This window comes from Macrotis lagotis, chromosome 2 (genome assembly GCF_037893015.1).
Source record: "Macrotis lagotis isolate mMagLag1 chromosome 2, bilby.v1.9.chrom.fasta, whole genome shotgun sequence".
Lineage (NCBI taxonomy): Eukaryota > Metazoa > Chordata > Mammalia > Peramelemorphia > Peramelidae > Macrotis > Macrotis lagotis.
Window position 1 is genome coordinate 242,165,577 of NC_133659.1, and position 27,399 is coordinate 242,192,975.

General features: G+C 43.9%; 2 protein-coding genes across 6 annotated transcripts in view; one reads left to right on the forward strand and one right to left on the reverse strand.

Moving 5' to 3' along the window:
* Positions 1-6,079, forward strand: CHRNB1 (cholinergic receptor nicotinic beta 1 subunit). Of its 2 annotated transcripts, none has more exons than XM_074225489.1 (11): positions 1-80; positions 200-339; positions 696-740; positions 1,432-1,541; positions 1,731-1,839; positions 2,182-2,329; positions 2,532-2,741; positions 3,236-3,459; positions 4,285-4,460; positions 4,766-4,916; positions 5,293-6,079. In XM_074225489.1, exons 1-11 carry the CDS (start codon positions 26-28, stop codon positions 5,431-5,433), a joined length of 1,509 nt encoding a protein of 502 aa, XP_074081590.1. In that variant the 5' UTR covers positions 1-25; the 3' UTR covers positions 5,434-6,079. The 2 variants fall into 2 exon arrangements, with proteins under 2 accessions (XP_074081590.1, XP_074081591.1); XM_074225490.1 differs by having other exon boundaries at positions 4,728-4,916; positions 5,293-5,383.
* ZBTB4 (zinc finger and BTB domain containing 4) overlaps positions 5,953-27,399 on the reverse strand; it is a 23,267-nt gene continuing 1,820 nt past the window's right edge. For 2 of the 4 annotated variants that reach the window (XM_074225487.1, XM_074225488.1), the window contains exons 2-4: positions 13,514-13,572; positions 11,480-12,597; positions 5,953-11,032 (exon numbers count right to left, since the gene is read on the reverse strand). In XM_074225487.1, the coding sequence (XP_074081588.1) occupies positions 9,070-11,032; positions 11,480-12,588 (3,072 nt within the window). In that variant the 5' untranslated portion in view covers positions 12,589-12,597; positions 13,514-13,572 and the 3' untranslated portion in view covers positions 5,953-9,069. Of the gene's footprint in view, positions 11,033-11,479; positions 12,598-13,513; positions 13,573-26,740; positions 26,853-27,100; positions 27,271-27,399 lie in introns of those variants that run through there. The other 2 variants (XM_074225486.1, XM_074225485.1) reach the window with 2 other exon arrangements.

Here is a 27,399-nt window from a genome sequence, read left to right on the forward strand (position 1 = left end):
GGAGAGCAGAAAGGCGCTGGCAAGCATGACCCTAGGAGTGTTGCTGCTGGGGACCCTAGGGGTCCTATTTTCCATGGACGGTAGATAATGGGTTTTTGGGTGGTGGAATGAGTTCCTTGGGTCACTGAGAGGTGAGATTGGCAGTCGTTTTGGGGTAGGTTTTGATATGACTGGGGGGGTCTTCACGGTCCATTCTTAGGAGCAAGTGGCACTTTAGCTGAGGGTCAGCTTCTGGAAAAGCTTTTCTCGGGTTATGATAGCTCCGTGAGGCCCGCCCGGGACCCTGGGGACCGCGTACCCGTCAGCATCGGTCTAACACTAGCACAGATCATCAGCTTGGTGAGCTAGTGGTCCGGGGCTAGGGTTGGAGGTCGGGGTAAGGAAGAAGAAGGTGAAGGGCCTAAGGAGTGACAGATTAGGACCCAGGAACAAAGCCCCCGAGTTCTTGGGGGAAGGATCCTTAGGACCGGCTTAAACTAAATAAACATAGTAGGGTGGAGCCTAAAATCAGCGATTTTCAGAGACAAGGGATGGAGTTAGCTAGCTAGGAAATGAGAGGGGCAAGCGAGGCTTTTGGGGTGTGGAAAAGCTGAATGCGCGAGCAGAAAGTAAGGAAGGGGATTCTAAGAGGTGGTAAATTCACCTTAATTGGTCCTCTCCTTTAGCCCCTTTAATGCCTGATCCTTCCTTTACAGAACGAGAAGGACGAGGAGCTAATCACCAAAGTGTATGTGGACCTGGTACGAAGGAGACCGTAGGGCAAGTCTGTGGGGGTGGGGATGATTTTACACTGGAGGTGGGACTCTTAATCTGGGGTCTAGACTTGGAGGTCCGCGGGGAGATCTCAAGGGATTCCATAAGGGAAAAAAAATCACATCTTTATTTTCACTAACCTTTAACTGAAATTAAGCATTTCCTTTCATTGCTAATGTAGGCAACAGCTGTTAATTTGCGAAGGGGTCCATAAGCTTTACCATACTGCCAAAGGAGTCCATGAGACAAAAAAATGATTAAGAACTTCTGCACTAGAAGGACCCAACCAACCAACAGCCCCCTTCCCCTTTCTTCCCCCCAGATCATTTATCCAACAAACATTTATTGAGTTTTCTAGTGAGCACTGAATTTGGGGGTCAGGATACCTGCAATCAAATACTGATTCCAACACACAAGCTTCATTTCTCTGGATTTTTTCCTTTTTTTTTAAAAAGGGAATAATAATTGTACTTTGTATCTCTGAGGATTGTTGTGAGAACAGGTTCCCTGTACTTTAAAATTCGCTCTAAATGTGAGTTAAAAATTACTATGTGCAGAGTACCATAAACTGAAAATCAGAGAAGATACAAAATGTAGGTCCCTGTCTCCAAGAACCTTATAATCTGGGACAAATTGGATGCCCAGCGCACACTAAGACATCATCCTCCATGGCCCTAGGTATGGACAGATTACAGGCTAAGCTGGAACCCTGCGGAACACGAAGGGATAGACTCATTGAGGATTGCATCGGATTCCGTGTGGCTCCCGGATATAGTGCTCATGAACAAGTAGAGGATGGGAATGGAAAGAGGGGGCACATAGTTGGGGGGGGACCCAGAGGGTAGGGTAGTTGGGAGGATTCCAGGGCAATATTTGTAAATATATATATATATATATATATATATATATATATATACATATATATATATGTATATATGTATATACACACTCCGTTGATCTCACTCCCCCACCTCCAGCAATGATGGAAACTTCGATGTGGCTCTAAATATTCACGTGTTGGTGACTTCGGATGGCTTCGTGCACTGGCTCCCCCCTGCCATTTACCGCAGCAGCTGTAGTATCCAGGTCCCTGACCTCTGGCTCATTTTTTCACAGGGATGAGCAGTGATTCAAGAGTTAATCTTCTAGTGACCCTCCCCAGCACCTAATTTAGTCTCCCCCAACTAAGTTCAAGTCCTTCCCAAGAACCAGCTCCAGTGATTCTCAGTCCTTCAATAACTTCCCCTCCAAGCTACCAGGCCCTCTCAATAATTTTTCCTTTATTCCTCTCCTTCCAAGTGACCCTTCCCAGTGACCCAGTGACCCTTCCCTAGTCCCAGTGACCCAACCATCTCTTTCAGTACTTCCTACCATTCAACCTGACTAGCAGCTGGGGAATATCTCTCTGATGTTTCTCTCACCCTTCAGGTCACCTATTTCCCCTTTGACTGGCAGAATTGCACTATGGTCTTCAGTTCTTATAGTTATGACAGCTCTCAGGTCAGCTTGAGCCCAGGTCTTGGTCTGGATGGACAACAGAAGAGTGAGATCTACATCCATGAGGGAAACTTCATTGGTTTGTGTTTGGCACAGATATTAGGGAGGAATACAGTGGTACATATATCACATATGCATGTGCATGACCCATGTGATAGTGCAGATATGATTTTCCTAAATGAAATAGCTCACACAAATGTTAGTGGGAGAGATCTAGCACATGTTATATAGTTATCCACAACTGCTATTGCCTATTCATCTTTTCCCATGTTCTCCTCCAGAGAATGGCCAGTGGGAAATAATCCATAAATCCTCAAGATTGAATAGTCCCTCAGGAGAGGGACAAGGAGGGAAGGAAGGAGAGCGAGAGGATGTGACCTTCTATCTCATCATCCGTCGGAAGCCACTCTTCTACCTAGTCAATGTCATAATTCCCTGTGTACTCATCACCCTCCTTGCCATTTTTGTCTTCTACCTACCCCCAGATGCTGGTAAGGGGATTCTGACAGTTGGGGGGGGCAGAGTGAGAAGAGAATATTTATGATCATCTTTTCATCTCTAGATTCTCCCCTTTCTCCAATTCAAACTTTCTCTCTCTGGACTATTCAAGGATTCTTCTACTATAATCCAAACAACTAAATCCAGCCCACAGACAACTGAGATTTCCTTCCCATTGTGCCAGCTCTCCTCCCCCACCCTTTTGAATGTCCCAATGCTCTTCCATCACACAATACAACTATCTGGGCTTCACAACAGGACTCTACAGCTCTCTTACTCCCTGTGAGACCAATGTCTCTTGCCTTCTCCCTCATAGCTCTCTCAAAATTGAGCTTCTTTAGCATCTTCCACCTAAGAAAGAGGAGAGCTGAAATTCTGAATTCTTTTACATGGAAAACTGCTCTCCCCCTAGAACTAGCCACATAACTTCCTTGGAATGGGGTGGCCTAAACCAATTTGTTCATTCCATCTTCCACTCACAAACAAGGGGAGAAGATGACACTCTCAATCTTTGCTCTGCTGACCCTGACGGTATTCCTGCTGCTGCTGGCCAGTAAGGTTCCTGAGACATCTCTGGCTGTCCCCATCATTGTCAAGTACCTCATGTTCACCATGATTCTGGTCACCTTCTCGGTCATACTCAGTGTCATTGTCCTCAACCTGCATCACCGCTCCCCTCATACCCACCAAATGCCACTCTGGGTTCATCAGGTAAAAAGATTTCTTCCTCATTAATTCCTATCCTTGGGATTTGCCATTCTGCTCTTCAACTTGTGTGAAACTGTGCAAAAGGGTAAGGGGTGGTGGGAGGAGAATAGAGTTTAAGACCTGAGTCTAGCATCTAATTAATTTCAATAAATAATCATTTCAAATGCCTTCTGTTAAGCAACAGAGGACCTAAAAGTTTAAAAATGACACAGTCCCTGCTCCCAAGGAATTTGTAATCATCAATCAATATTCCATTTATTAAGCTACTCTTGTGCCAGGCACTATGCTAGGTGATGAGAGTGCAAAACCAAAAAATGAATCAACTCCTATTTTTGAGTAGCTTTACATTCTAGAACATGCTAGAAAATAATTAAGTGGGGGGGGGTGTTAAATTATGTGACATAAAAGACTGAAGGAAGTATTGCTGGCTATAAAGCTGAACCCGGGTTCAGATTCCACTTCTGCCACTTATTATCCATGTAACCATTATATAAACTCCATTTCCTCATTTGTAAAGTGAGGGGCTGAATTAAGTCATTTTTTGAGGCTCTCAGTTCAGGGTTTTATAAGTGAAGAAGTGAAACTGGGCCTTAGAAGAGTAAATTTTGAAAATCAAGAGATGGAAAGAGGGAATTCTTTCAGGAATGAAGTTGGAGGTAGGATGAGATTGAAGAGCAATTGGGTTAGAACATGGAGGGACCTGTCAGTGTGGTCAGGAGCCTCCTCCTCTCCGCTACCTCTCTTCCAATTCATCCTCATTTTCAAAGTACAGAAACAGCTCGGAACGGGCTGCACAGGGGCTGATGCTCGGACTCCATCCCTCTCTAGATCTTCATCCACAAACTCCCCCGGTACTTGGGTCTGAAGAGGCCCAAGGTAGAACGAACCATGAAACCTGAACCTCCAGTGCAGGCTCTCAGGGACTCTCCGGGAAGTGTGTGGGGTCGAGCCAACGACGAATATTTCATCCGGAAGCCTCCAGGGGATTTCTCTAAAACCAACAGGTGAGATCTGAGTCCACCTCGTCCACGGCCTTAGAAGCCGCCGACGCACGGAATCATGGGTGTTGTAGTTTTGGGGGTAGGAGGATGGGCCTAAGCCTGGACCCTTTTGTTTCCTTCCATCCTCTTCGGGCTTTTGGGACGGTCCAGAGTTTCTCCGGGGTGGAGGCGGGGGCAGGGGAAGGTCTTTTGAGAGAGCGCGTGTCACGGCGGAACAGATGCCCAAAGAAGCCGGACTGACAGACCTCTGAGGCGCCGAACTTTGGGCAGCTGTTCAAGTCGGACCAGCCTGCCCCCTGCCCGCCCAGGTTTCACCCGGAGCATTCCCCTTCCGACCTCCGGCGTCTTACCAGCGGGGGTCCGAGCGGGAGCAGGAGGCTGCCCCCCGAGCTACGCGAAGCGGTGGCCTCTATAGCCTACATCGCTCGTCAGCTGCAGGAGCAGGAGGACTACGAAGACGTAGGTCTGAAAAGGGGGCGGGTGGGGGGCGTATGGGTCCCAGGCACAGGCGGTCCGGAGCCAGAAAGACCTGGGTGCAAATCTTGTGCTGAGATGGTTACCATGTAACGTTAGTTCCTTGTGTCCTCCTCAACAAGAGGTTTGTCCTTGCTGGCCTCGATGCCCGCGAGCTCTCGGTCTCGGATGCCGGAATGTCCTTTTCCGTGCCCTCTCTCCTAACTTGGCAGCCTAGTTGGCTTCTGATGGGTCCTCCGCGTGACCCGAGGCCCCGCCCCCCGGGGGCTGGGTTGTAGTTGCCCACCTGGGGGGAAGTGCAGACCCTCGGTGCCCGAGCTTGGGGGGGAGCTTGACTCTTCTCCTTACCCGCTTGGTCCAGCTGAAGGAGGATTGGCAATACGTGGCTATGGTGGTGGATCGACTCTTCTTGTGGACTTTCATCATTTTCACCAGCGTGGGGACACTCATTATCTTTCTGGATGCCTCTTATCATCTGCCCCCTTCCGACCCCTTCCCCTAAGAGCCCAAAGAATAATTGCTGTGGGATGTTCCCTGGGAGCCCCGTGTGGTTTTCTTCCCCTTCAGTTTTCTGTTGCGAGCCAGAGCCCCAAATTAAAACTCCTTACTGGGAAATGCCCCAACATATTTTTTTTTTCTTTTTAGTTTTTGCAAGGCAATGGGGTTAAGTGGCTTGGCCAAGGCCACACAGCTAGGTAATTATTAAGTGTCTGAGGCCGAATTTGAACCCAGGGACTCCTGACTCCAGGGCCAGTGTTCTATCCACTGTGCCACCTAGCCACCCCCCAACATGTTTTCTCTCCAGCTCTGCATAGAGCATGTGCTTAATAAATGTTTGTGGCATGACAAATCTTTTTTATTTTCTTTAATTTTCGATTTACGAATGGGAGGCGGGTACCTACTTGTTGGCTTTGTTTTGGGGGTAAGATACAAACATAAGTATATTTGAAAATGCCTTTTTCTTGAAAGCTTTAAGTTAGTTGACACTAGAACATATAAAAGAGCTGGTCAGAGGAAAAGGTAATAGGAAGTCCTAGGACTTCTCAGTTTTATTTCTGAAGCAATGAGGGATATTCATGGAGTAAGGAGAGGAAACTGAAAGGAAGAGGGCAAAATCTGGTACAATCTAGGGAGAAAATAGCCCCTCAGGCCACAGAAGTTGAACCTGAACTATTTCTGATGTGATCCAAATACCAAGGTTAGCTAAGGAAAGTCAGTAGAATAGTTAAAGGAGTTTACCTTTTTCCAGAGCCACTTTTCAGACTCAACTAGGATTTCTTAGTTGCTAGAAGTTCTAGAAACTAAAAACTGAGCAGTATTTTGTCAAGTGTTGCTGGGATTTGGCTGCAAACAATTCACTCTGGGTCAGAGATTGCAAGGACCTGCATTGGGATAGGCCCCTTCGCCCCTCAGGAAGGGAATGAGGAAGAGAGGCATCTTCACAGAACAATCAGTTTTCAGTTTCCAAGTAACTCAAGGGTTTACTGGGGGAGTTGTAGCATCTTCCTTTTTTCCCTGTGAACCTCCTGAAATACCCTAGGACCCAATTCCCCTTACCCCTTCCTATGGAAATAAGTGCAGGAGGCATTCCCAATGCAGAGCACAGTCCATTTATCTCAGTTTATTGACCTAGAAGGTAGAGAGTTGGACACACACAGATGTGGAAAGATAAATATAATCAGTTTTTCTAAGTCTGTTTCCTTAAAAATATAAAGCTAGAAAGTTTGTATTATCTTAAATCTTTCTTTTATGAAGCACTGATCCAGAAGCCTTGCCCCTCTTCACTACAATGGCTTCCCTCTCAGGGAGGGAGTGAAAGGGCTTGGCAAAAGGATCATAATCATTTTCAATCTAATATTTCCAATATCTGATATTTCCACAATTGCAAGATGCCCCATTCTAAAGAGAGCCCTTCAATTTCCTACAATCTTAATTTAGTCAAAGCTTTCATATCCTGGAATCTCAATTTTCCCAGAAATCAACATTGCCAAACCTTCAAATTCTAGACTCTTAATGCTTCCAGAATCTGTGTTTGGAATGTCAATCTATTTTGAAATAAAAATTATGTAATTTCTCAAGAGCTCCTAACTCTCCTTTTCTTTCTCCCTACTCTCTCCAGAGAAGGGTAAAGGTAAAGGGTTAAGAGGGGAGAGAAGCTCTTAGTGCATCTACTCCCTGCCTCCAGGTATTTTTCAGTCTCTTGTGGTCAGCTATATATACACACATATGTATAAGTACATACACATATATGTAATATATGTGTGTAAATATATATTATGTATTTTCCCACAGCTTTTCTCTAAAGTGCCAAAAACAAGATTTTTTTGGGGGGGGGTAATGTTTTCCTGTATTTTTAGTTTTTTTCCTTAAACATTGGGACTTGATACATTCAGTAGGAAACTCTTTACTTGGGTTTTGGCCAAGACTAAAAAAGTGCAAAGAGAGGGAGGACAGAGAGAAAGGAATGATAATCCTTAATGTACAGGGAATGAGGCAGACTTTTCACCCCAATGCCCCTGACTGTTTTGCTCATGGGGGAATAACAAGCAATTTGGGAACTGGGAGAAAAATCCATTTTCATCAAATCTACCTGCCTCCTTAGAGTCATTGCCTTGACTTCAGCATTAGAGCATGCTGAGGGCTATTATCTTGACCCCTGATTTTTGGTGACTGGGAGAAAGTCTGCCATTTTAAGAAGCAGCTTTTGCTCTTTTCAAATTACTTCCCATCCATCAAATTTACTCCCCTACCTGATTCTTCCTATTTTGTGTTTTCATTTTGACATGGATAGAAGTTATCTTTCAGCTAATCTGGGGGGGGGAGCTAAATTTGAGAGAAAAATAGGGTTTTAGCTCCAATTCCTCAGTAAGGAGCTGAGATTAGGGGCAAATTATTTTTATGGATTCAAGGGATTGGGAAATAGTACCCATTTTCCCTTCGGGGATGGGATACCCCTTAATGGGGTATCACTAGTGCAAATTAGAGGTTTTGGGGGGCTATTTAGGGATCCCTTATTCCTCATCCTTTATGTAGGCTTTTTGGGTATGGGGAATTGGATAAGGTGCTCTTTTGGATGGAAAGGGACCTCCTGAATAGGAAGGGTACTCTAATACTCATCCTGGGGAATAAGAGTTCCACTTGATCCATACCAAGAGTGTTTGTGGATAGGACATTGGGAAAAATGGAATTGTTGAAAGGGTGGGAGGGTGTGTGCAAATTATAGTACCTCCCATACCCAGACACTACTCCAGTAGTTTTCCTGCCAATTTGATCTGGTCTGAGTGAAACCATCACCAAAAAAAAAAAAAATGGAGGTTATTTTTATTATCCCCCACATCTGGCTGAGTAGTGAAAGAACCTTCTATATGGCCCAACCAGCAACCAATTCTTTTTACTTGAGTCTAGGAATGACCATCATTGAATTTAGGGGACAGAAGAACTATTGCTCTGGACAGGGAGAGAATATTCCCCAGCAGCACAGGAGTTGTTTCAGAAAGTCCCTGGGTGTGCAGGTGGTGGGTATTAACAATGGTTCTGGCACTAGGCCATACTACCCTGTCAACTGTACTGGGAATGAGGAGAGAAGTGCTATGGAATGTGCTGGGACAAGGTATTTTTGGAGTGATAGGAAGAAAACAGTAGAGGGAAAGTAGGTTACAGGGTGAGAGGTGGTATCCCCCTAGAGCTAGAAACCACAAGTGGCATTTCTAAAGGGGAATATACACACACATACATACACATATGGATATGCACATCTGTGTGCATATCCACATGTATCTATGTTGCTCCAGGAGCTAGGGATCTTGGTAACTACATTGATAAAGCAAGATACCTTTCCCATAGGGACCACCCTGGGCTGATCATGGTAAAGCAAGGGAAGGCATCTGAGTAAGGGGAAAAGAGATGGAGGGACCCACCAACTATCACTTCCCATGAAATGGGAAAATTACTATAAACCCCAAATCATCCTCAACCAAAAAGACCTCAGGAATCTTCTCTCACATTAGCACAGAGGCTACTTGAGATCTCCAGGGGAGTTAGGAGACAAGCTAGGGACAGTGGGGCAGGAGCAGGAGGAAAGAGGGTGGATAGAAAGCAAGGGTGGCTTCTGGTGAAAGGGGCTAACCAAGTAATGAGTTCATCCCACATCTCCCTTCTGGGCCCTCTCAATTCCTTCACCACTCCCATCTCCCTTGGGGGGCACTGGTGAAGGCATCGACTGAGGGAGAGGAGGTGTGGGGGGTGCTGTCCGAGGGTTCACAGCATAGCTGAAAACCCCAGGCAGGAAGGGTAGGGCACCACCACCCTTCTCATCAGGCAAGACCATATTGAGGGCAACTGGGAGTGCAGTTAGGTTACTAAAGTTGTAAGGGTAGGCAGCAAGGAGCTGAGGACCATATACTAGAGGGTAGGGCTCAGGATAGAAAGTGACTTTGGCAGGTGTGGTCCCTTCTACACCTCCCCCAATCAATCCCTCAGCTCCAGCCTTTTCTCCACCACCTGAAACCTCCTGCTTATCTTCAACCAGGGCCAAGGGGAACTCTTGCACTGGAGGATAGCTTCCACTTCTCACTGCTGAGGGTTCCTCCCCTCCTGAGATAACAGGATCCTGGAGAGAGGCAGCCTCAGGATCCCCACCACCAACTCCCCCTCCCCCACCAGCCTCACCACTGGATGATGACACCTGCATTTCCTGGGGGGCCTCTTCCTTCACTCCACTGTCACCTAATCCTAGTCCCGACCCAGCCCCAGTTCCTCCACTGCTCTTGGAATAAGCAATAACAGGTGTGGGGGTACCTCCTGGCTGCTCCCCAGTGTGCCTTTGCCCATGGCGGCTTAGGGCAGCTGCTGTCTTACACACCTTTGAACAGTGAGAACAGGCAAAGCGGGTCAAAGGCTTCCTGCCAGCCCGGGGTCCCTGAGTCCCCCCACCACCATGGGCTTCCTGGTGTTTGTGCAGCTTCCTCAGGGCTGAAAAAGCTTTGCCACAGTCTCCACACTGATGTTTCCATTCACTGCTGGCCTGTCCAGAGGGGCTCTCAGTAGATCTGGATTCCTCCCAGGCTCTTCTTTCAAACTTCCTTCTCCAGCGAGGGCGGCGGCACTTGGGAGTCCCACCACCACTGCTGGCCCCACTACTCCCCCCACCAGTGCCAACCAATTTTCGTTTAGGTTTATACGAATAGTATGGCCGCCAGAGTTGGTCCTCACTCCCAGCCTCAGTCTCCTCTTCCTCCTCTTCTTCTTCTTCCTCTTCTTCTTCCTCCTCTTCACTGTCCTCTCCTTCTTCCAGGCCACTAGCCTCTCCAGGGTGGAGGTCAGTCTCAGAAATTCTTCGAGTGACAATAGCCTCCTCACCTATACGAACTGTGATCTGGCATAGTGGTGGGGGAGGCTGAGGTTGGGAAGAGTCTCCACCCCAGCTGAGCCCCCCAGAAGGACCCATTCCCCCCCCACCAGCTGGTTTAGCTGTGTATGTCAGAGTTTTTCCTGCCCGGAGATTCCTACCCTTGGTCTCTTCTGCAGTGGCCCCTGTTGTAGTTGTGGCTGGGGTGGAAGGTGTTGCTGTGACCACTGCTACAGCTGGCTGAGGAGGAGGGGGTGGGTATTCACGTTTCTTGGGAGGCCTTGGTGGAGCTGTGTAGGCAATTACTGAGGCAGCCTGAGCTCCAGCAGTGCCAGTCATGCTACTACTTCCTGTGCTGCTGCTCCCATGTACAATAACTGACGGGGCTGGGTGGGCAAAGGTAATGACAGAGGGTGGGGGGGCAGGGGTGGGGGGTGGAGGAGGGACAGGTGGTGGGGGTGGGGTTGTGGGAAGGAGTGGAGGAGCAGTCGAAGCAGATGGAGTGGGTTCTGGTGACAAAGGGGCAGAAGCAGGGGCAGAGGGCGCCCCTTGGCTATAAGTCTTATAGGGTCGCTTGGCAGACCGCATAGGGAGAAGGCGGTATAGCTTGAGGGTATTCAGCTTGGGTTTGTAGCCACCATTGGGGGTCTTCTCACTGGCTAAGAGGCCTGGACTGATACCATGGAAGGCTCGTTGGTGAGTCTTCAAGTTGTAGTAGGTGACAAATGTTTCCCAGCAGAAGATGCACTGGTACCTGGACAGAGACAAACAGGTCAATAGGAAATAGTGTTACATGGGAAAAAAGTCCAGGTCGTTTAAGGCAATTTCCCCAGAGGTCAGATTTCAGATTTCTTATTCGTTTTTGTCTGAGCAAAGTTAGCAAAGTTAGAAGCAATCTTGGAAATTCTTTATGTCCAACCCTTTCATTTTGTAAATCAAACACACACACACACCCTCCCCCAAGCTTTGAATCTAGGTCCTTTAACTCCAAACAGGGCTATCTTTGAAATATAAAATCTTTAAAAAGTAAAACCCCAAGATCTCAGAATTCATGATATATAGAACCATAACCTCTGAGCTGGAAAGAAACCTCAGGATTATGGAGACCAAGTCTCTGTCCTAGATGTGGAAGAGTAGACCCAGCTTTGAGATTTCCTTCCCCACCCCTCACTCCCCAATGTCTGAAGTCCCTGGTACTCACCTTCGTTCCCCTGTGTGCCACACCTCATGCTTGGTCCGATATTCAGCCAGGGCAAACACCTTTTCACAGTAGCGGCAGGGATATTTCCTCCGCCATGAGTGCACATTACTATGCCGCTTCAGACTTGAGAGTGTCACATAGGAGCGTTCACAAGCCCCACACACATAAAGCACATGACCCCCCACTACCTTCACCACATGCTCTGGACCCCCTCGGAAACTTGTGCTGGGGGAAGCAGATGAATTTTGGATCCCTTCTGGACTCTCTTCCTGGGAGCCTCCATCCCCTTGCCCACCTGCTGTTCCCCGGGCCCCTGTCCCTCGCCTACACTGTGCCTCATGTGTCTGCAGTCGTTTAGCATGTATAAAACTTTTCCCACAGCGAGGACAGGGAAGAGACCTCCGGGGAAGGGAAGTCTGAGATGTAGGGACTTCATTTCCACTCCCCTGCCATTCCTTAGAAGGCCCAGTGGTAAAGCTATCAACCTCAGGTGGGACTGAGGGTGGTGGAGCAGGAGGAACCCATGCATCCCCACTTTCACTGAGATCCTGAAGTCGTGGGATACCCAGACGACGTCCCAAAGCCCCAATTTCTGCCATAGCTGCCCCGTCCCCACCACCTCCAGGCAGCGCCAGTCGGGCACTGTAGATGAAATTCAGAACGTCAGAAAAGGCAGCTGCTGGGACTCCTGGCAATTCTAGAACCCGGGGTGGATGTGAAGCTGTAGGAGAAGAGGAAGGTGGAGGTGGAGAAGAGGATGAGGAAGAAGAAGAGGAAAAGGAAGAAGAGGAAGATGAAGAAGAGGAAGAGGAAGAAGAGGAGGAGGAGGAGGAAGAGGAGGAAGAGGAGGAAGAGGAAGAAGTAGAAGAAGCAGAAGGGTTTGGGGCAGGGTCCCTTGTCACAGGTGGCAATGGTGATGGAGCTTGGGCCAGTAAGGCCTCTCTGAAGAAAGGACTGGAGGCAGCCAGGACACTTCGATGAGCAGGGAATTTGGTGTCTCCAGCAATGAGAGTGACGTCACAGAAGAGGCCACGAAGACGCTGTTCATTGAGTTGGTGCAGCACTGCTGGGGCATGAGACGGGTCTGTCACCTCTGCAGGGGGGGGCATGGCGACAGCCTGTAGAAGGAAGAGGGAAGGACAAAGAAGATTTAATCAAGGGCTGAATAGGTAAGGAGGATAAGTTAAATCAGAGGGGGAAGGGATACCAGGAGATCAGGGATGGAGTATAGGGATAAAAAAGGGAAGGAGATCATAGGAAGCAAAAGGTATACAATTGTCAAGAGACTGAGAACAAATATTAATAAGGAAAAAGGTAAAGGGAGTCAAAATTAATGAAGAGATAAATTGTGGATCCAAGGACAAATAAGGGGGAAAAATTCCCTGAAGCATTTGGTCAAAGGTGAATAAGAGGTCCAAATTTGGGGGGTTCTAAGAAACCAAAGAAAGGCTGGTCAGATGAAAGTCAAAGGTCAAAAAGTAGGAGAAATCTAGATTTTTAGAATTTGGACCTGGAATGGGTCTTTGAGATCTAGTCCAACCCCCTTTATCTTATAGAAGTGACTCAGAGAGGTTAAATAGTTTGCCCATGATCTCACAGGTGGCAAGTAGTAAAATCAAGATTTGAACTTAGGACTTCTGACTACAAATCCAATGTTCTTTAAATTGGACCACAATCTGATCTACTCAGAGACCAGTTACTAGGATGGTGCTAGGTCAGAAAGACAGGGGTTGGAGAGGCTGAGTAGTTGTCATCCGAGTTCACAAGGTCACAAGGGATGAGGATCACAGGCAATGACAATCAAAAGTCAGGGAAGTCAAAGGGCAAGGGAAAATAAGAATACCTGAGAAGCCCAATTATTTGGAAGTAGGAAGAAGTTTTACTGATTCCATCATTTTGTATATATCTCTAATTCCTAGATAAATTGCCCATTTGACAAACTGTTCCTTGCCTACCCCACTTTCCTATCCAAATTCTAGATTTTATACCAGGATTATCTGCCTTCTCTTGAAATTCCCCTAACATAACCTTTACCTGAGGGAGAGGTCAACATGGAGTGAAGGGGGTAGTTTCTTCAGCCTGGTCTCAATTTTCTGTGGAGAAATAAATAGATGAGAAATCAGTGGAATCTGATGAGCAGAGGAACAGAGAAGGGCAGAAATGCAAAACTACAGAAAGAGTTAGGGGTGGGAGTAGGGGGACAAAGTAGCCAGGCACAAGTTCATCTCTACAAAGGTAGCTCCAGTCAGATCATTTGCATAGCACAGTTTTATTGGCTCAAAGAAATAAGACAATTCATTTGCAGAGTTCCATTATTGGTCCAAAGAAAACAATTTATTTGCATTGTGCAAAATTATTGGCCTAAAGAAGTCTAGTCACTTAATTTGAAATATTATATCATGTCCCATATTGATTCACCTACACAGACCAAATTTGTTAATAAGCCTTTAGACAGCCTCACTGGATTGATTGATTATTTGATTTCATAGTGCTAGCCAAGTATTAAAGAAAACTTGAGATTTGTATTGTTGCCTTTCATATAACAGGTTTCTTTATATGCTGAAGATGATCTGCAAAATCTTTTTCATAGGTCCCTTCCAGTTCTAGAATTCAATGATTCCAGCCTTTAATTGGCTTAAAATAACCCTGAGAGGTGGGTAGTGAAAAACATATCATTCCTATTTTACAGCTGATAACCCTGGGACCCAAAGTGGTCAAGTGACTTCCCCAAGTTCACACTTAAGATTGAAGAAATTCTTTTGATACCAATTTCAGCTTTCTTTTTGAGAACTAGCTAGGTGACTTTGACTATACAAAAGACTACCTGCCCTTACTATATCAAAATTCCATGAAATAATATAAGTCAAAAGATTCTGAAAAACTTATGGCACTATATAAACTTGGAAGTATAATGATCCCTTATATACTACAGCACTACAGTACATTATGAAATGTGCTTTCAGACAAATGATCTCATTTCATCCTCAAAAGGCCCTTTCGAGATAGGTTGTACCAAAGTTATTATCTCCATTTTATAGATAATCAAACTGAAACCCATTCACTTACTAAGAAAGAATTCAGGGCTAGAACTCAGTCCAGAGTTTTATCTCTCTCACTTATACACACTTCCTTTATAAAAATATCTTTTGGGAGGCACTTTACACATCTCTACATACAGCTTCCTACCATCTGCTCATATGTACATATTATCTTACACACTTAAACACTTTCTGCACATAGTGGCTTATAGTTTTTTGCATACTTGTTGAATTAAATATTAAAAAATCAGAAACTCCTTACAAACTATATCTACGTATATATACATAGACAATCTCTTCTCATAGTTAGCCCAGCCTTCCTTACAAAAAGATACAACTTTCCAAAGAGATATATCACCCTTAGATGGAAAGGGAGAGAGACAGATGCAATGAAAGAACAATAGTCATATAGCCATATATTAGTAGAGAAGCAGCTAGGGACAGAGGCACTTAAACGTATACCAATTTAGGGTCTATAAGATCCTTGCAAGCAAAGATGGCATGTTATCTATCTTTATATCTCCCTTAGTGTCTAGGACAGTTTAGACTATCCACATTATGTTTAAAAAATTTTACTGAATAAATGCTATATCGATGTAGAGATTTTGTAATAAGTGCTTTTCTATGGTTATAAAATATTCCATTTGACCTTCACAGACAACTCTGGGCCAGGGAATACATTATTTTCTCCATTTTACAGATTAGGAAACTAAGGGCCAGATAAAAGACTTGGCCAAGGTCAAAGATTTGGTATGTGGCAGAGCCATGACTAAAACCCAAGTCTAAATCTAAATCCAGTGTTTTTTTATTCCTTTCACTCACACACAAAGAGAATGTGATACTTATTCGAGTATACTTTTTTTTGGCAAGGCAATGGGGTTAAGTGACTTGTCCAAGACCTCACTTCTTGATAATTATTAAGTGTCTGAGGTCACATTTGAACTCAGTGTGCCACTTAGCTGCTCCTAAGTGTACTTTCTCTTGTATTCCTTGAAAGTGGAGGTATTACCCAAATATAGGGCAGCTAGGTGGCACAATGGAAAGAGCACTGGCCTTGGAGTCTAGAGGACAGGAGTTCGAATCTGACCTCAGACACTTGACACAAACTAGCTGTGTGGGCAAGTCACTTAATGCTGACTGCCTTGCATCCAGTATCATCTCCAGTCATCCTGATTCATATCTGGCCACTGGACCCAGGCGATTCTGGAGGAGCAAGTGAGGCTGGTGACTTAGTACAGCACCCCCCCCACTAAAATCCAATTTACTTGCTTGTCATGGCATCACCTTCCTGTCACAGTCTTCTTTGAAAATGAATATTATTATTGTTGTTGTTGTTACCCAAATGTTCACAATAATTATAGAAAGCCATCATTATAAAAGCCTTGTGATAAATGATAGGTATGCAATATGTTAAGGGGATAGCTGTTAGGCTTCTTCTATCTTTGGGCAAACTGAGTTTTTGTGGACTACTAAACTTAATTTTCTCAACCTGTAAAAAATTTGGACTACCTTTAAGGCAAAAGGTGGAAATCAATTCGTAAGTCTCAAATTCTTCAGTAGATCTGGGAACTCATTCATGCCTTCTCACTCTGTTTAATTCTTGTCCATGTAATTCATGTAAAATCTACCATAAAAAGACTTTTGATGTTCTATTAAGTACCAGTACAGCATTAGGTTGCCTATTGTACCTCAATCATCATATGATTGTCCCACTGCTTTTTTCACATCACACATTTCTTTAATATTTTTATACCATTTCTGGTGCATATGTCTTTGTTGATAACATGCTGTGAGTCTATGTTTGACATGTATCTCTTCATTCACCTTCATTGACTTTAAGGTCACTCAAATTTTGATTCTTTATTTATACCCATATATTATCACTGGAAAAAACTGCTGTTAATAAAGATGTGATTGTTGTGCTAATGAGCAATTCAAAAGGATTAAAAAATTACAGCACTTTCTAGCTTATTCTCATATTTCAGTTCCCCCATTAGAATGTGAGCTCCCTAAGAGCAGGAACAGTTTTTTGCTTTCCTTTGTATCCCCCAGTACTCAGCATGGTGCCTGGCAAATTGTGGCTGCTCAATAAAGACAGGTTTACTAATTCAGTGGTAGGATATGTTGCCCTGTTTTTCTGAGATATTTGAACTGATTAACTAATTCAGTGTAATTCAATTACATATCATAAATAGATATTCTTCATTCCCTTGGCTTTTCCTATGTAGATTGTTAGGCAAAACTCTTTTAAATCTTTGAATCTCAAAGGAAAAGTCTCTACTTTATTAGAAAATAATGCAGTCAGTGCAATGTCATTTATAAACAAGAACATCTGGAGGAACTTACCATGTATAAGGAATCCTTCTTCTTCCAATTAAACTCTTTCCAGGACATCCTCTATAATTGACAAACAACTTTGGCAAGCATACATATTCCTGTTTTATCCCCTGATTGATTGTATGATCAATATAATCAAAGGTACATTTATCTCTGTTTCATCTATTTTGTGATTTTTGTATCATCTTAACATATATGAAAAAACAAGTTGTTGAAGTAAACCTCAAGCATGCAATTTGCTTTGACATGTAAAATATGTCCTCATAATAAAAAAATAAAAGCAAAACTTTAAAGCTTAAAGCTCTGCATATTTTTCACTTGTTTTAAAGATGTTTTATTATTTTTTCAATAACTAATAATTTTATAACTTTGATTTGTCCCTCCTTCCCAGACTGAACAAATTTTCTTAAAAACACCCCCAGTGTTTTTAACCTAATAAAAAAATTAACCCAATTAAAAAAAGAACCTAAGGGGCGGCTAGGTGGCGCAATGGATAGAGCACCAGTCCTGGAGTTAGGAGTCCCTGAGTTCAAATTCGACCTCAAAGACTTAATTACCTAGCTGTGTGGCCTTGGACAAGCCACTTAACCCCCCATTTGCCTTGCAAAAACCTTAAAAAAAATGAGAGAACCTAATAAAAAATTAAAGAGTAATAAATAAGTTGTATAGTTGGCAAAACAAAATCTTATATTAGCCATGTCTGAAAATGTATGTCTCTTTCTACATTTAAACTTACCACCTCTCTGTCAGGTGAGTATCCTGTTTCATCTTTATTCTTGTAGCCTCATTGACCAGAGTTCTAAATTCTTTCAAAGTTGTTTACTACAGTGTTATCATGATAAATTTGTCCTCCTAGCTCTCCCCACTTCACTCTGTATCAGTTCAAAAAGAGTTTTTCCCACTTGCCTCTGAAATTGTCCATTTCATCATTTCTTATGGGTAATGTTTTATTTTATTAATATTCAATTCAATACAGTTGTTTAGGAATTCCCCAAAAGGAGGACACTCTTAATTTCCAAATTTTGGCAACCATGAAAAGAGCTGCTACAAATGCTATTGCACATTTATTTTTCTCCTTTTATTTCTTTGTGGTATAAATGGTTCAAAATATATGCACAGTGTGGTAATTTGGAGAGCTTCCAAACTACCGCTGTATTTGCATTAGTCCCTGCTCTGCCACTTACTTGCTGTGTGATTTTGGGCAATTCACCTCCCCTCTCTGGGGCTGAACTTCTTCATTTGGTTGACAGAGAGAGTGAGAGTGAGAGTGAGTGAGAGAGAGAGAGAGAGAGAGAGAGAGAGACAGAGAGAGAGGAGAGAAAGAGATTAGACTCTCTAATGATCTCTAAATTTTTTTCCTGCTCTGAATCTATGATACTACAAATCTGAGTTTCTTCAAACTCATTTTAATATGGATCTGTAATTAATCATATCCTACTTGGGTTTTCCCTGTCTGTCTTTGGGTTTTCATGCTTACTAGACTATTTCTTGATTCTCTACCAACAGAAGCTACATGAGGAAGACAAATTTTAGCTCATCAGCTCTAGGTAAAAAGCTGGGGAAGCAAGGGGAGGTGGGAGAGGGTGAGAGGGTAGAACTGGTAATGGAATGGCTTTGTATTATCTTTAACTTTCAATATTTCAAGTTCTTCTAGACCTCTCCCTCTATTTTCATCTCCACTTTTCCCAAGTAAGGTATATGAAAGAAGAAATTGTTACAAAGTGAGAAATTAAAATAATTGCTCTAATTGGGGGGAGGGGAAAACCAAAATTGAAACACCTAGGTTCAAAGTCTGACCCATGCAACCCTGAGTTAAGTCACTGTATCACTCTGGGCCTTAGTTTCCTCATCTGTAAAATGAGATAGACTGGATACATACATACATATATATATATATATATATATATATATATATATATATATGTATATATGCATTTTAGATTTTTTTTCTCAAGGCAATGAGGTTCAGTGGCTTGCCCAAGGCCACACAGCTAGGTAATTATTAAGTGTTTGAGGCCGCATTTGAACTCAGGTACTCCTGACTCCAAGGCCAGTGCTCTATCCACTGCGCCACCTAGCTGCCCTTCACGATATATATTACTTTAAAAATAACTTTCTCTTGAAATAGGCAGTTTAAATATTATATCCATTTTGTAAAGGAGAAAACAAGCTCAGAGAGGTTTTCATTTCTTGATTTTAGTCTGATAAACATTAACTGTTTAATAGGCATTGTGCTAATGTTTGTCCTTAATTTTTTTTTTAGGTTTTTGCAAGGCAAATGGGGTTAAGTGGCTTGCCCAAGGCCACACAGCTAGGTAATTATTAAGTGTACTCCAAGACCAGTGGTCTATCCACTGTGCCACCTAGCTGCCCTGTCCTTCATTTTCAAAGGAGACCATGACATCAGGGAGATAATAGCATGGCAAGCAGATGAATGGATTTTAGTAAGGGAGTACTTTAACAAGTTACCAGCCTCACTTTCTCCTCCAGGGCCATCTTAATCTAGTGGCCAGATATGAATCAGGACAACTGGAGACAGCCCTGGATGGGGGGGGGGGGTAATGGGGATAAGTGACTTGCCCAAGTATGAGGCTGGATTTGAACTACCGGCCTTCTGAATCCAAGGCCAGTGCTCTATCTGCTGTACCACCTAGCATTGTGCTAAGCACTAGGGACAAGAAGGAAATAGTTCCTGCCTTAAAAGAGCCTACATTAAGGTAAAAATATCACTTGGATAAAAATATTCATAGCGGTTCTTTTTGCAGTGGAAAAGAATTAGAAATTGAGTGAATGTCCATCAGTTGGGGAATGGTTGAACAAACTGTGGTATATGTATGTTATGGAACGCTATTGTTCTATTAGAAACCAGGAGGGATGGGAATTCAGAGAAGCCTGGAAGGATTTGCATGAATTGATGCTGAACAAGATGATCAGAACCAGAAGAACATTGTACACCCTAACAGCAAACATAGAGGTGATGATCAACCTTAATGGACTTGCTGATTTCATCAGTGCAACAATCAGGGACAATTTTAGGGTATCTGTGATGGAGAATACATCTGTATCCAAAGAAGGAATTGTGGAGTTTAAACAAAGACTATTACCTTTAATTAAAAAAAAAAGATATCTTATTGTATGATGTTGCTATCTCTTATATTTTATTTTTTCCTTAATGATATGATTTCTCTTAACACATTCAATTTTGATCAGTGTATAACATGGAAACAACATAAAGACTATCAGACTGTTTTCTGTAGGGGGGTAGGAGAAGGGAGGTGAGTTTGGGGGAAAAATTGTAAAATTCAAAAAACAATAAAAAAAAGCTTACTTTACCTTGGACTCTTGTCCAAGTGAGAACTCAAAATTAAGTCTCCTTGTGTCCTTTTCACAATATGATGCCATTTTGCTAATTTCACCAGAATTTTAAATGTGACCTTATAAGTGCCCTGAAGGGACAACCAAGACTAGTAAATGTCTAAGGAAGCAGGGGTGGAAACTGGAAAGCTAGAAGGGTATTTTTCATGGAGCATTAGGGAAGAAACAGTGAATGGAGGGATAGGGTAAAGTCCCAATTTTAAGCCAGTTCAACTTGGGTTCTATTTACCCCTTTCCCTCATGATGGCAGCATGATCTCTACTTATTTTCCGATCAACAAATATACACTGAGCAACTACTGTGCTCAGGGTACCATATATAACATTCTGAAAATACAAGTATGAGGGCTGAAAGTAGTCAAGAGTTTTGTGGAAGAGATGGTACTAAAACTGGATCTTTAAGTAAGGATAAGGCTCAGACTATGAGAAAAGGGGAGAGTGGATAATACTGCAGGCAGAGGCTCCAAAGTTCTTCTAAACTTGGCCCTGTCCTACTTTTCAAGTAAACCTCATTACTTCCCTCTATTCATTTCACAACCCAGCTAAACCGGCTCTCACACTTGAGTCATCATCTCCCATCTCTATGCCTTTCCATTGGCTGTCCCCCATGCCTGAGATGCATTCTTCTTCCACCTCTGTGTTAGAATCCCTAGATTCTTTCAAAGTTCAGCTCAAAAACTACTTCCTTCGAGTCCCTTCTTGGTTTTTTCAGCTAAATTTTCCATTAATTTGCCTTTCCACCAAATTATCTTTGCAACTGGTTTAAGTTTAAGATACTTAGATTATTGTTACTATATGGAAAAGAATCTTGGTGAGGAGTTACAGGTTACATATCTTAAGAGTTAACTTTCAGGCAGCTAGGTGGCATAGTGGATAAAGCACTGGCCCTGGAGTCAGGAGTACCTGGGTTCAAATCCGGTCTCAGACACTTAATTACCTAGCTGTGTGGCCCTGGGCAAGCCACTTAACCCCATTTGCCTTGCAAAAAAAAAAAAACCCTAAAAAAAGACCAAAAAAAAAGAGTTAACTTTCATGTCTGAAATACAACTGTGTGAGTTACTGAGAGAACAATGAGAACATCTTTCCTAAGATTGAATTAAATGATATCTTTGAGGAAGATTGAAGAGTTATTTTGAGAGAACTTCATTTAAATCATCCTATGAAGAAGACATCCTGTGAAGAGACTACTGCCCATCTGGGAGAGCTGTATGGTGGGTGTAGCCAGTATCAATGGAGAAGCCAGCAATTGATGACTAGAAGTGACTCTTTATCTCAGAGCAGATACATTGTTGAAAACTCTAAATATGTTATTTCATTGTTTTATTTCTTTTTTTTAGGTTGTTGGGTTTTTTTTGCAAGGCAAAAGGGTTAAGTGGCTTGCCCAAGGCCAGCACACCTAGGTAATTATTAAGTGTCTGTGGCCAGGTTTTTTTTTTTTGTTTGTTTGTTTTTTGGTTTCTCGTTATTTCTGAGGCCAGATTTGAACTCAGCTACTCCTGACTCCAAGGCCGGTGCTCTATTCACTGTGGCACCTAGCTGCCTCATTGTTTTATTTCTTACTAAATTGTATTGGCAGTAGCGCTGATGTTTAAGCAAGCCTATGAGAGGAGAGTAAAGGAAGCAGGAAAAGGGGGAGACAACTTATTTGATTTATAAACTGAGGTAGGGAAAGGGAAGGGAAGGAAAGGAAAAGAGGTTTATCCATTTTATAACCTGTGGTAGAGATTCAGACAGAATGAGATCATGCATTTCTATTGGATTTTTTTTGAGTAAATATCAGAAAATTTTTACTTAAATTGCCTTAGAATCTCAGTAGAAAATAAGGAAATGATCCAGTAGCAACTAGTGAAGGGTGATGACTAGTATGGTAGTTGACAGCCACACCATAATATATCACACAGCCAATCTGACTCCACAGGCCACACAAGGATTGCTACACCTAAACTTGTTACATCTTTTATTTTACATATATTGTTTAAACTTTTTTGTATTTATTTTGACCTTTGTAAACCCAGTGTCTAGCACTTACTGTGTTGATTTACTGATGGAAAGTATGCTTTGTGGAAGAGGTAGGGCAAAACTGGTCCTTAAAGGACAAATAGTGCTTAAACCGAGAGAGGGTAATGGTAGTAAAAAAAAGCATTGAAGATAAGAAAAATGGTTAAGAAAGCAAAGCTTTATTATAAACAAAGTCTATGAGGGAATCCTGCCATTTTTCTTCCTGGGGTAGGGATACCTGAATGGTGATGGAGCTCAGAGCTGGGAGTTCAAGGAGAGGGCTGATCCAGAATAAGGCAAATACATTCATGTGCAGGTTAGTAAAACCTTAGATTTATGTAACATTTCAAACTTTACAAAACCTTTTCACCCTCACAACTTTGCTGCATTTGGCAAGCAAGGTATTATATCCTTTGTTACAAATGGAGAAATTGAAACATATAAGTGGCTTATTCACACAGTTAAGATAGCAATCTAGTATGAATGAGCTTGGTCTCCTGAGTCAGTCCAAGTCCTGTGTTTATTCCCTTTTACTCTATACTGGCTCACATTGCTTTTCACATTCAAGATACTCCTCTCCTACATAAATAGGCATACCAAGTATATATTCAAATTCACATCACAGGATTGCCGCAACACATCCTCCTCAACACCCATCCAGTAATGTATGTACACTATTACCCAGAGACTTATTAAGTGTGTCTACCATCAGATATTATTATTGCATACATATGCACTCATGCCCCTCATATGAGTCTTCATTCACACACACGTTCTCACATACTCATGCATATAAACCTCTCCCACACTATATATATACCTAAATAAGGAAGACCAATCCAAAGATCTAAATACAGACTGTAATCAGGAAGTGAATTCCTCTTCATGTCCCTAAAGGCTCAAGATTCTGGTTGGTTATTATTCAGAAGAGACTATATAGACACAAGGAGAGACAATTACAGGGCTTTCCACTTTGATGACAAACCACATTAAGCATATAAACCCAGAGATCTACAAATGCTAACTTATACCCACCCCCCCACCCCACGGCCACACACATCCCTACCGTAACCCCAAACTTCCTGTCCAACTTTCGCCAGAGTTCATTGCTTTTTACCAGTTGAAAGGCCAAACATAGGCAAGTTCATAAAACACCGTATACAAAGGTGATAATAGTCACATAAATAACACTTAGCTCTGTTTTACTGTTTCTCTTAAACACATATCTATATCTGGACAGCATTCCTTTTTTTTTTTTGCAAGACAATGGGGTTAAATGATTTGTCCAAGGTCACACAGCTAGTAAGTATCAAGTGTCTAATCCTGGATTTGAACCCAGGTCCTCCTGACTCTAGAGCTGGTGCTCTATCCACTGGGCCACCTAGCTGCTCCTATAGCATTCTTTAAAAAATACCCACCATCCCCACCCCAAGAGTAAAGAATAACACAACAAATATAAATATATACAAAACAACAAAAAAATTACTTCCATCTCAGAAGCATACACCCAAACCAACCTAATCATTTTCCTTCTCTAAATGAATATCCATCAACCAACAAGCATTTATTAAGTTCCTATCCCGTATCAAAAACTGTTCTAGCACTAACTCAGCACTGGGGTTATAAAGACAAAAATGAAATTGTCCTAGCCCTCAAATTTATTTTCATAGGGAAAAACAACATGCACTCATAAAAATATAGAAAACATAGAAAAATGCAAGTTGTTTCTTTTATGGCAAGAAGATGATATTTATAGCCCTGGGAAATCAGACTAGGCTTTATGTAGAAGATGGCACTAGCTGAGTTTTGAAACAAACTAAGGAATTGAAGAGACAGAAGTGAGGAAGGAGTGAATTACAGGAATATGAGGGATTAAAATAGCATCTCTTTTGTAGAAAACTTCCAGATCTATATTTCTTGCCCAATTCTCTTTCCTGAACTCTAATTTCACACCAATAACTTCCTCTGAACATTTTAAACTGAGTGTTCTATAGCCATCTTAAACTCAGCACAGCTTCTCTAAGAGCTGCTCTTTGAGAATGAGAGCAGGTAGCAATAGAGTACTAGACATGAAGTCAGGAATACTTGGGTTCAAATCTTACTTCAACTATTTATAAGTTGTGTAACCCTGGATGAGCTCTTCACCTCAATTTCTCATCTATAAAATGAGGGGGCTTGGCCTCAGAATCCCTTATAGCTCTAAATTTATGAACCTATGTCCAAAACTGAACTCATAATCTTGTAGGCCCCACCTCCAGTCAAAATCTACCCCTATACTGATCTTTGCTATTCTTAAATAAGACACTATTATTCTTCCAGTCACCCAGGTTTACAACCTCATCATCATCCAAATTCTCACTCTCACTCACCCCACATATCCAAAGAGTTGCCAAAGAATACTTCTATTGCCACAAAATCTATTATAATCTTTTCTCTCTACTCACAAAGCCACTACCTAATTCAGGTCCTCATTCCAACTCCTGAATTACTATAATAGCTCTCTCCTATTCACCTCCTACTTTTCCAGTCTTATTATTCCCCTTCACAAATTCTATTTAAAGCTAAAATGACCTTCCTGCTGTCCCATACCCACAAGGAACTATTTCCCTTCTCTGTACCTTTTTACTATTTCATATGACTCCAAAGCACTCCCTTCACATTTCCTTCACTTCATGTAACTCTGATGTCTTTTAAGACTCATCTCAGTGTCATTTCTGCTCAATGAATCATCTCCTGGCCCCCAATTGCTACTTATCTTGTACATATGTTTTGTATATACTTATATAAACATACATGATTATCTCCTCTCTTAGAATGTAAGTCCTTGAGGGCAGGGACTGTTTTGCTTTTTTTCTTTGTATCCAGGGGCTAGCAAAGTGCCTAGCACATAGAGACACTTCAGTGCTTGTTCACTGAGTTGCTAAAAAAGGAATCAAGTCACTAGGGCAAATCACCTCTCTGTGCTTCGGTCTCCACATGTTAAATGTGAATACTTTTATATAGGGCTATATTGAGAGGCTCAAATGAGATAATATATATGGGAAACCATAAAGTTCTGTGTACATATCAATTATTCATGATATTCATTACATCAGTGATATTACAACAATCACAACAATGATATTTGTTATACCACGAGGGGACTTAGGAACATACAAACACTAAAAGCAATACATACATACATACTTGAAAGGTGCACAGAATCACAACAGATCTCATCACAGACACAATGCAGTATTACAAACTGGTTCAAATATGTCCTTGCTCAATTTCTTTTCTGCACTATGTAGGATTTATATTTGTATATAAATAACACAGGAGGCAATGAGCAAGGTGCTTTGGTGGAATTAAACGAAGTTGAGTTTGAATACTGGCTGCTTGATTTATTTCCTAACCTAGTGCAATTAACTTCAATAAATCAATAAACAATATTAAGCTCATATACCAGGCACTGTGCCAAGCACTACTTAACCTCTCTAGGCCTAGGTACCTTCACTTGTAAAATTAGAAGGTTGGACTAGATGACCTCAAAGGTCACTTCCAACTCTAGATGCTAGATCTTATGTACAATTCACAGAGACAAATCACATAAGGCATCCATCCTTGGTCGAAGTCAAACGTGAAGTTTTGAGACACACACATATACGGTAATAGCCTAGAAACACACATTCTACTTGTATGACAAAGTATGTTGGGTAATGTCACATACTCTGGCACACTGTAATATAGCCACGCAGCACTCTATATCACTCCACCCTCCCCACTCGTGGGGGGGGGGAGAAAAGGAAGGAGGGGGAATAGCAAAGACCCCCCATCCCTCCACCCCACCCCCAGGCTATTCCTCCTCCTCACCCAACAAATCCTAGGGCTCTCAGTGGCACAGCAGAGCAGCCACTGCACACACTGGGCAGCCCGGCCTAGCAGACCCCACCTCTGGCTGGGGCAGGCCGGCCCCCCACTTCCCAACGCGCCCGCAGGCTCCGGACTCTGCGCCCCCTCCCTCCCTCGGTTACTACGCCATCGCTCTCCCAGCCCCGCCCCGCCCCCACCCTACCCCCTTCGGAGGAGGGGGACCAAAGGGGGAGGAGAAACGCTAGGTTGCATAATTAACCCTTCCTCAACCAAGTCCCCCTTTTAATGGGGGGAGGGTCGGAAGCCCCCCACGACTTCCATACAAAGACGCGCCAGGGGCTCTCTCCCGGCGGAGGGGCTGCCCACCAGCTGCCGCTAACTCGGGGTCCGCCTTTGCGGTGCCCCGGAAGGGAGGTGGGCGCTCCCGGCGGATTCGGATCAAGAGTTGCGCGCCGCCCTGGGCGGAGCCTGGAGGGGGTCCCGGGGTCTTCCCCGCCAGGACCCCCCTCATCTGGGGCCCACGGTCCTCCAGCGCCCCGCGGCCCGGGGGCTGGGGAGGGCCGGCCGTGCGCATCCGCGTCCGGGGGCCGAGGCCCGGGCCGGCCGGGGTGAGGTGAAGCGGGCGCGGGAAAGGGGCCCAGGCGTCCCTGGCTCCGGCCCACCTGACTGTGATGGCGCCTCGTCCGCCAGGCCCAGTTCATCGCCGTGGCCGCCCTCGGCCACTCCGGCTAAGGCCACTTCTCGCTCCTGCTCCGGCTCCTGCTCTGACTTCGGTTCCGGCCCAACCCCCCCCACCCCCCCACCCCCAGTGCCCGGCCCGGCCCCGGCCCTGCCGCCGCTGCCGCCACCGCCGCCGCTGACATCATCGGTCCCCCTCCCCCTCCCCGGTCCCCCTCCCCCCGGAAGCACCCCCCGACCCCCCCCCCAGACACACCGTCCCCCACCGCCGCCGCCGCCTGGCCTGGCCTGGAGAGAGGGAGCGCATGTGGGGGGCGCTCGGCGCACGCAACCTACACACTCACCCCGGCGCGCTGGGTCAGCAACAACCACAGGGACACAGAGCTACGACTGGGAGGAAAATGTAACATGTTACTCGTGGTGACAGGCAGCTGTGCCCCTAACAACATTACACAGCAGCACCCACGGTGGAGCCGCTCTGCGCTGGGCTAGGCCCGGGCCAAAAGACGCAAATGAGGGGCAGCACCGCGGGGATGCCAAGCAGAGTATGGGGAGGGGTGCGGCCCGCATGCATGCATACAGAGCACCAGGGTCACCGGAGGCCCCACCAGCAGGAAAAGAAATCAGGGAACCATCAAATGCA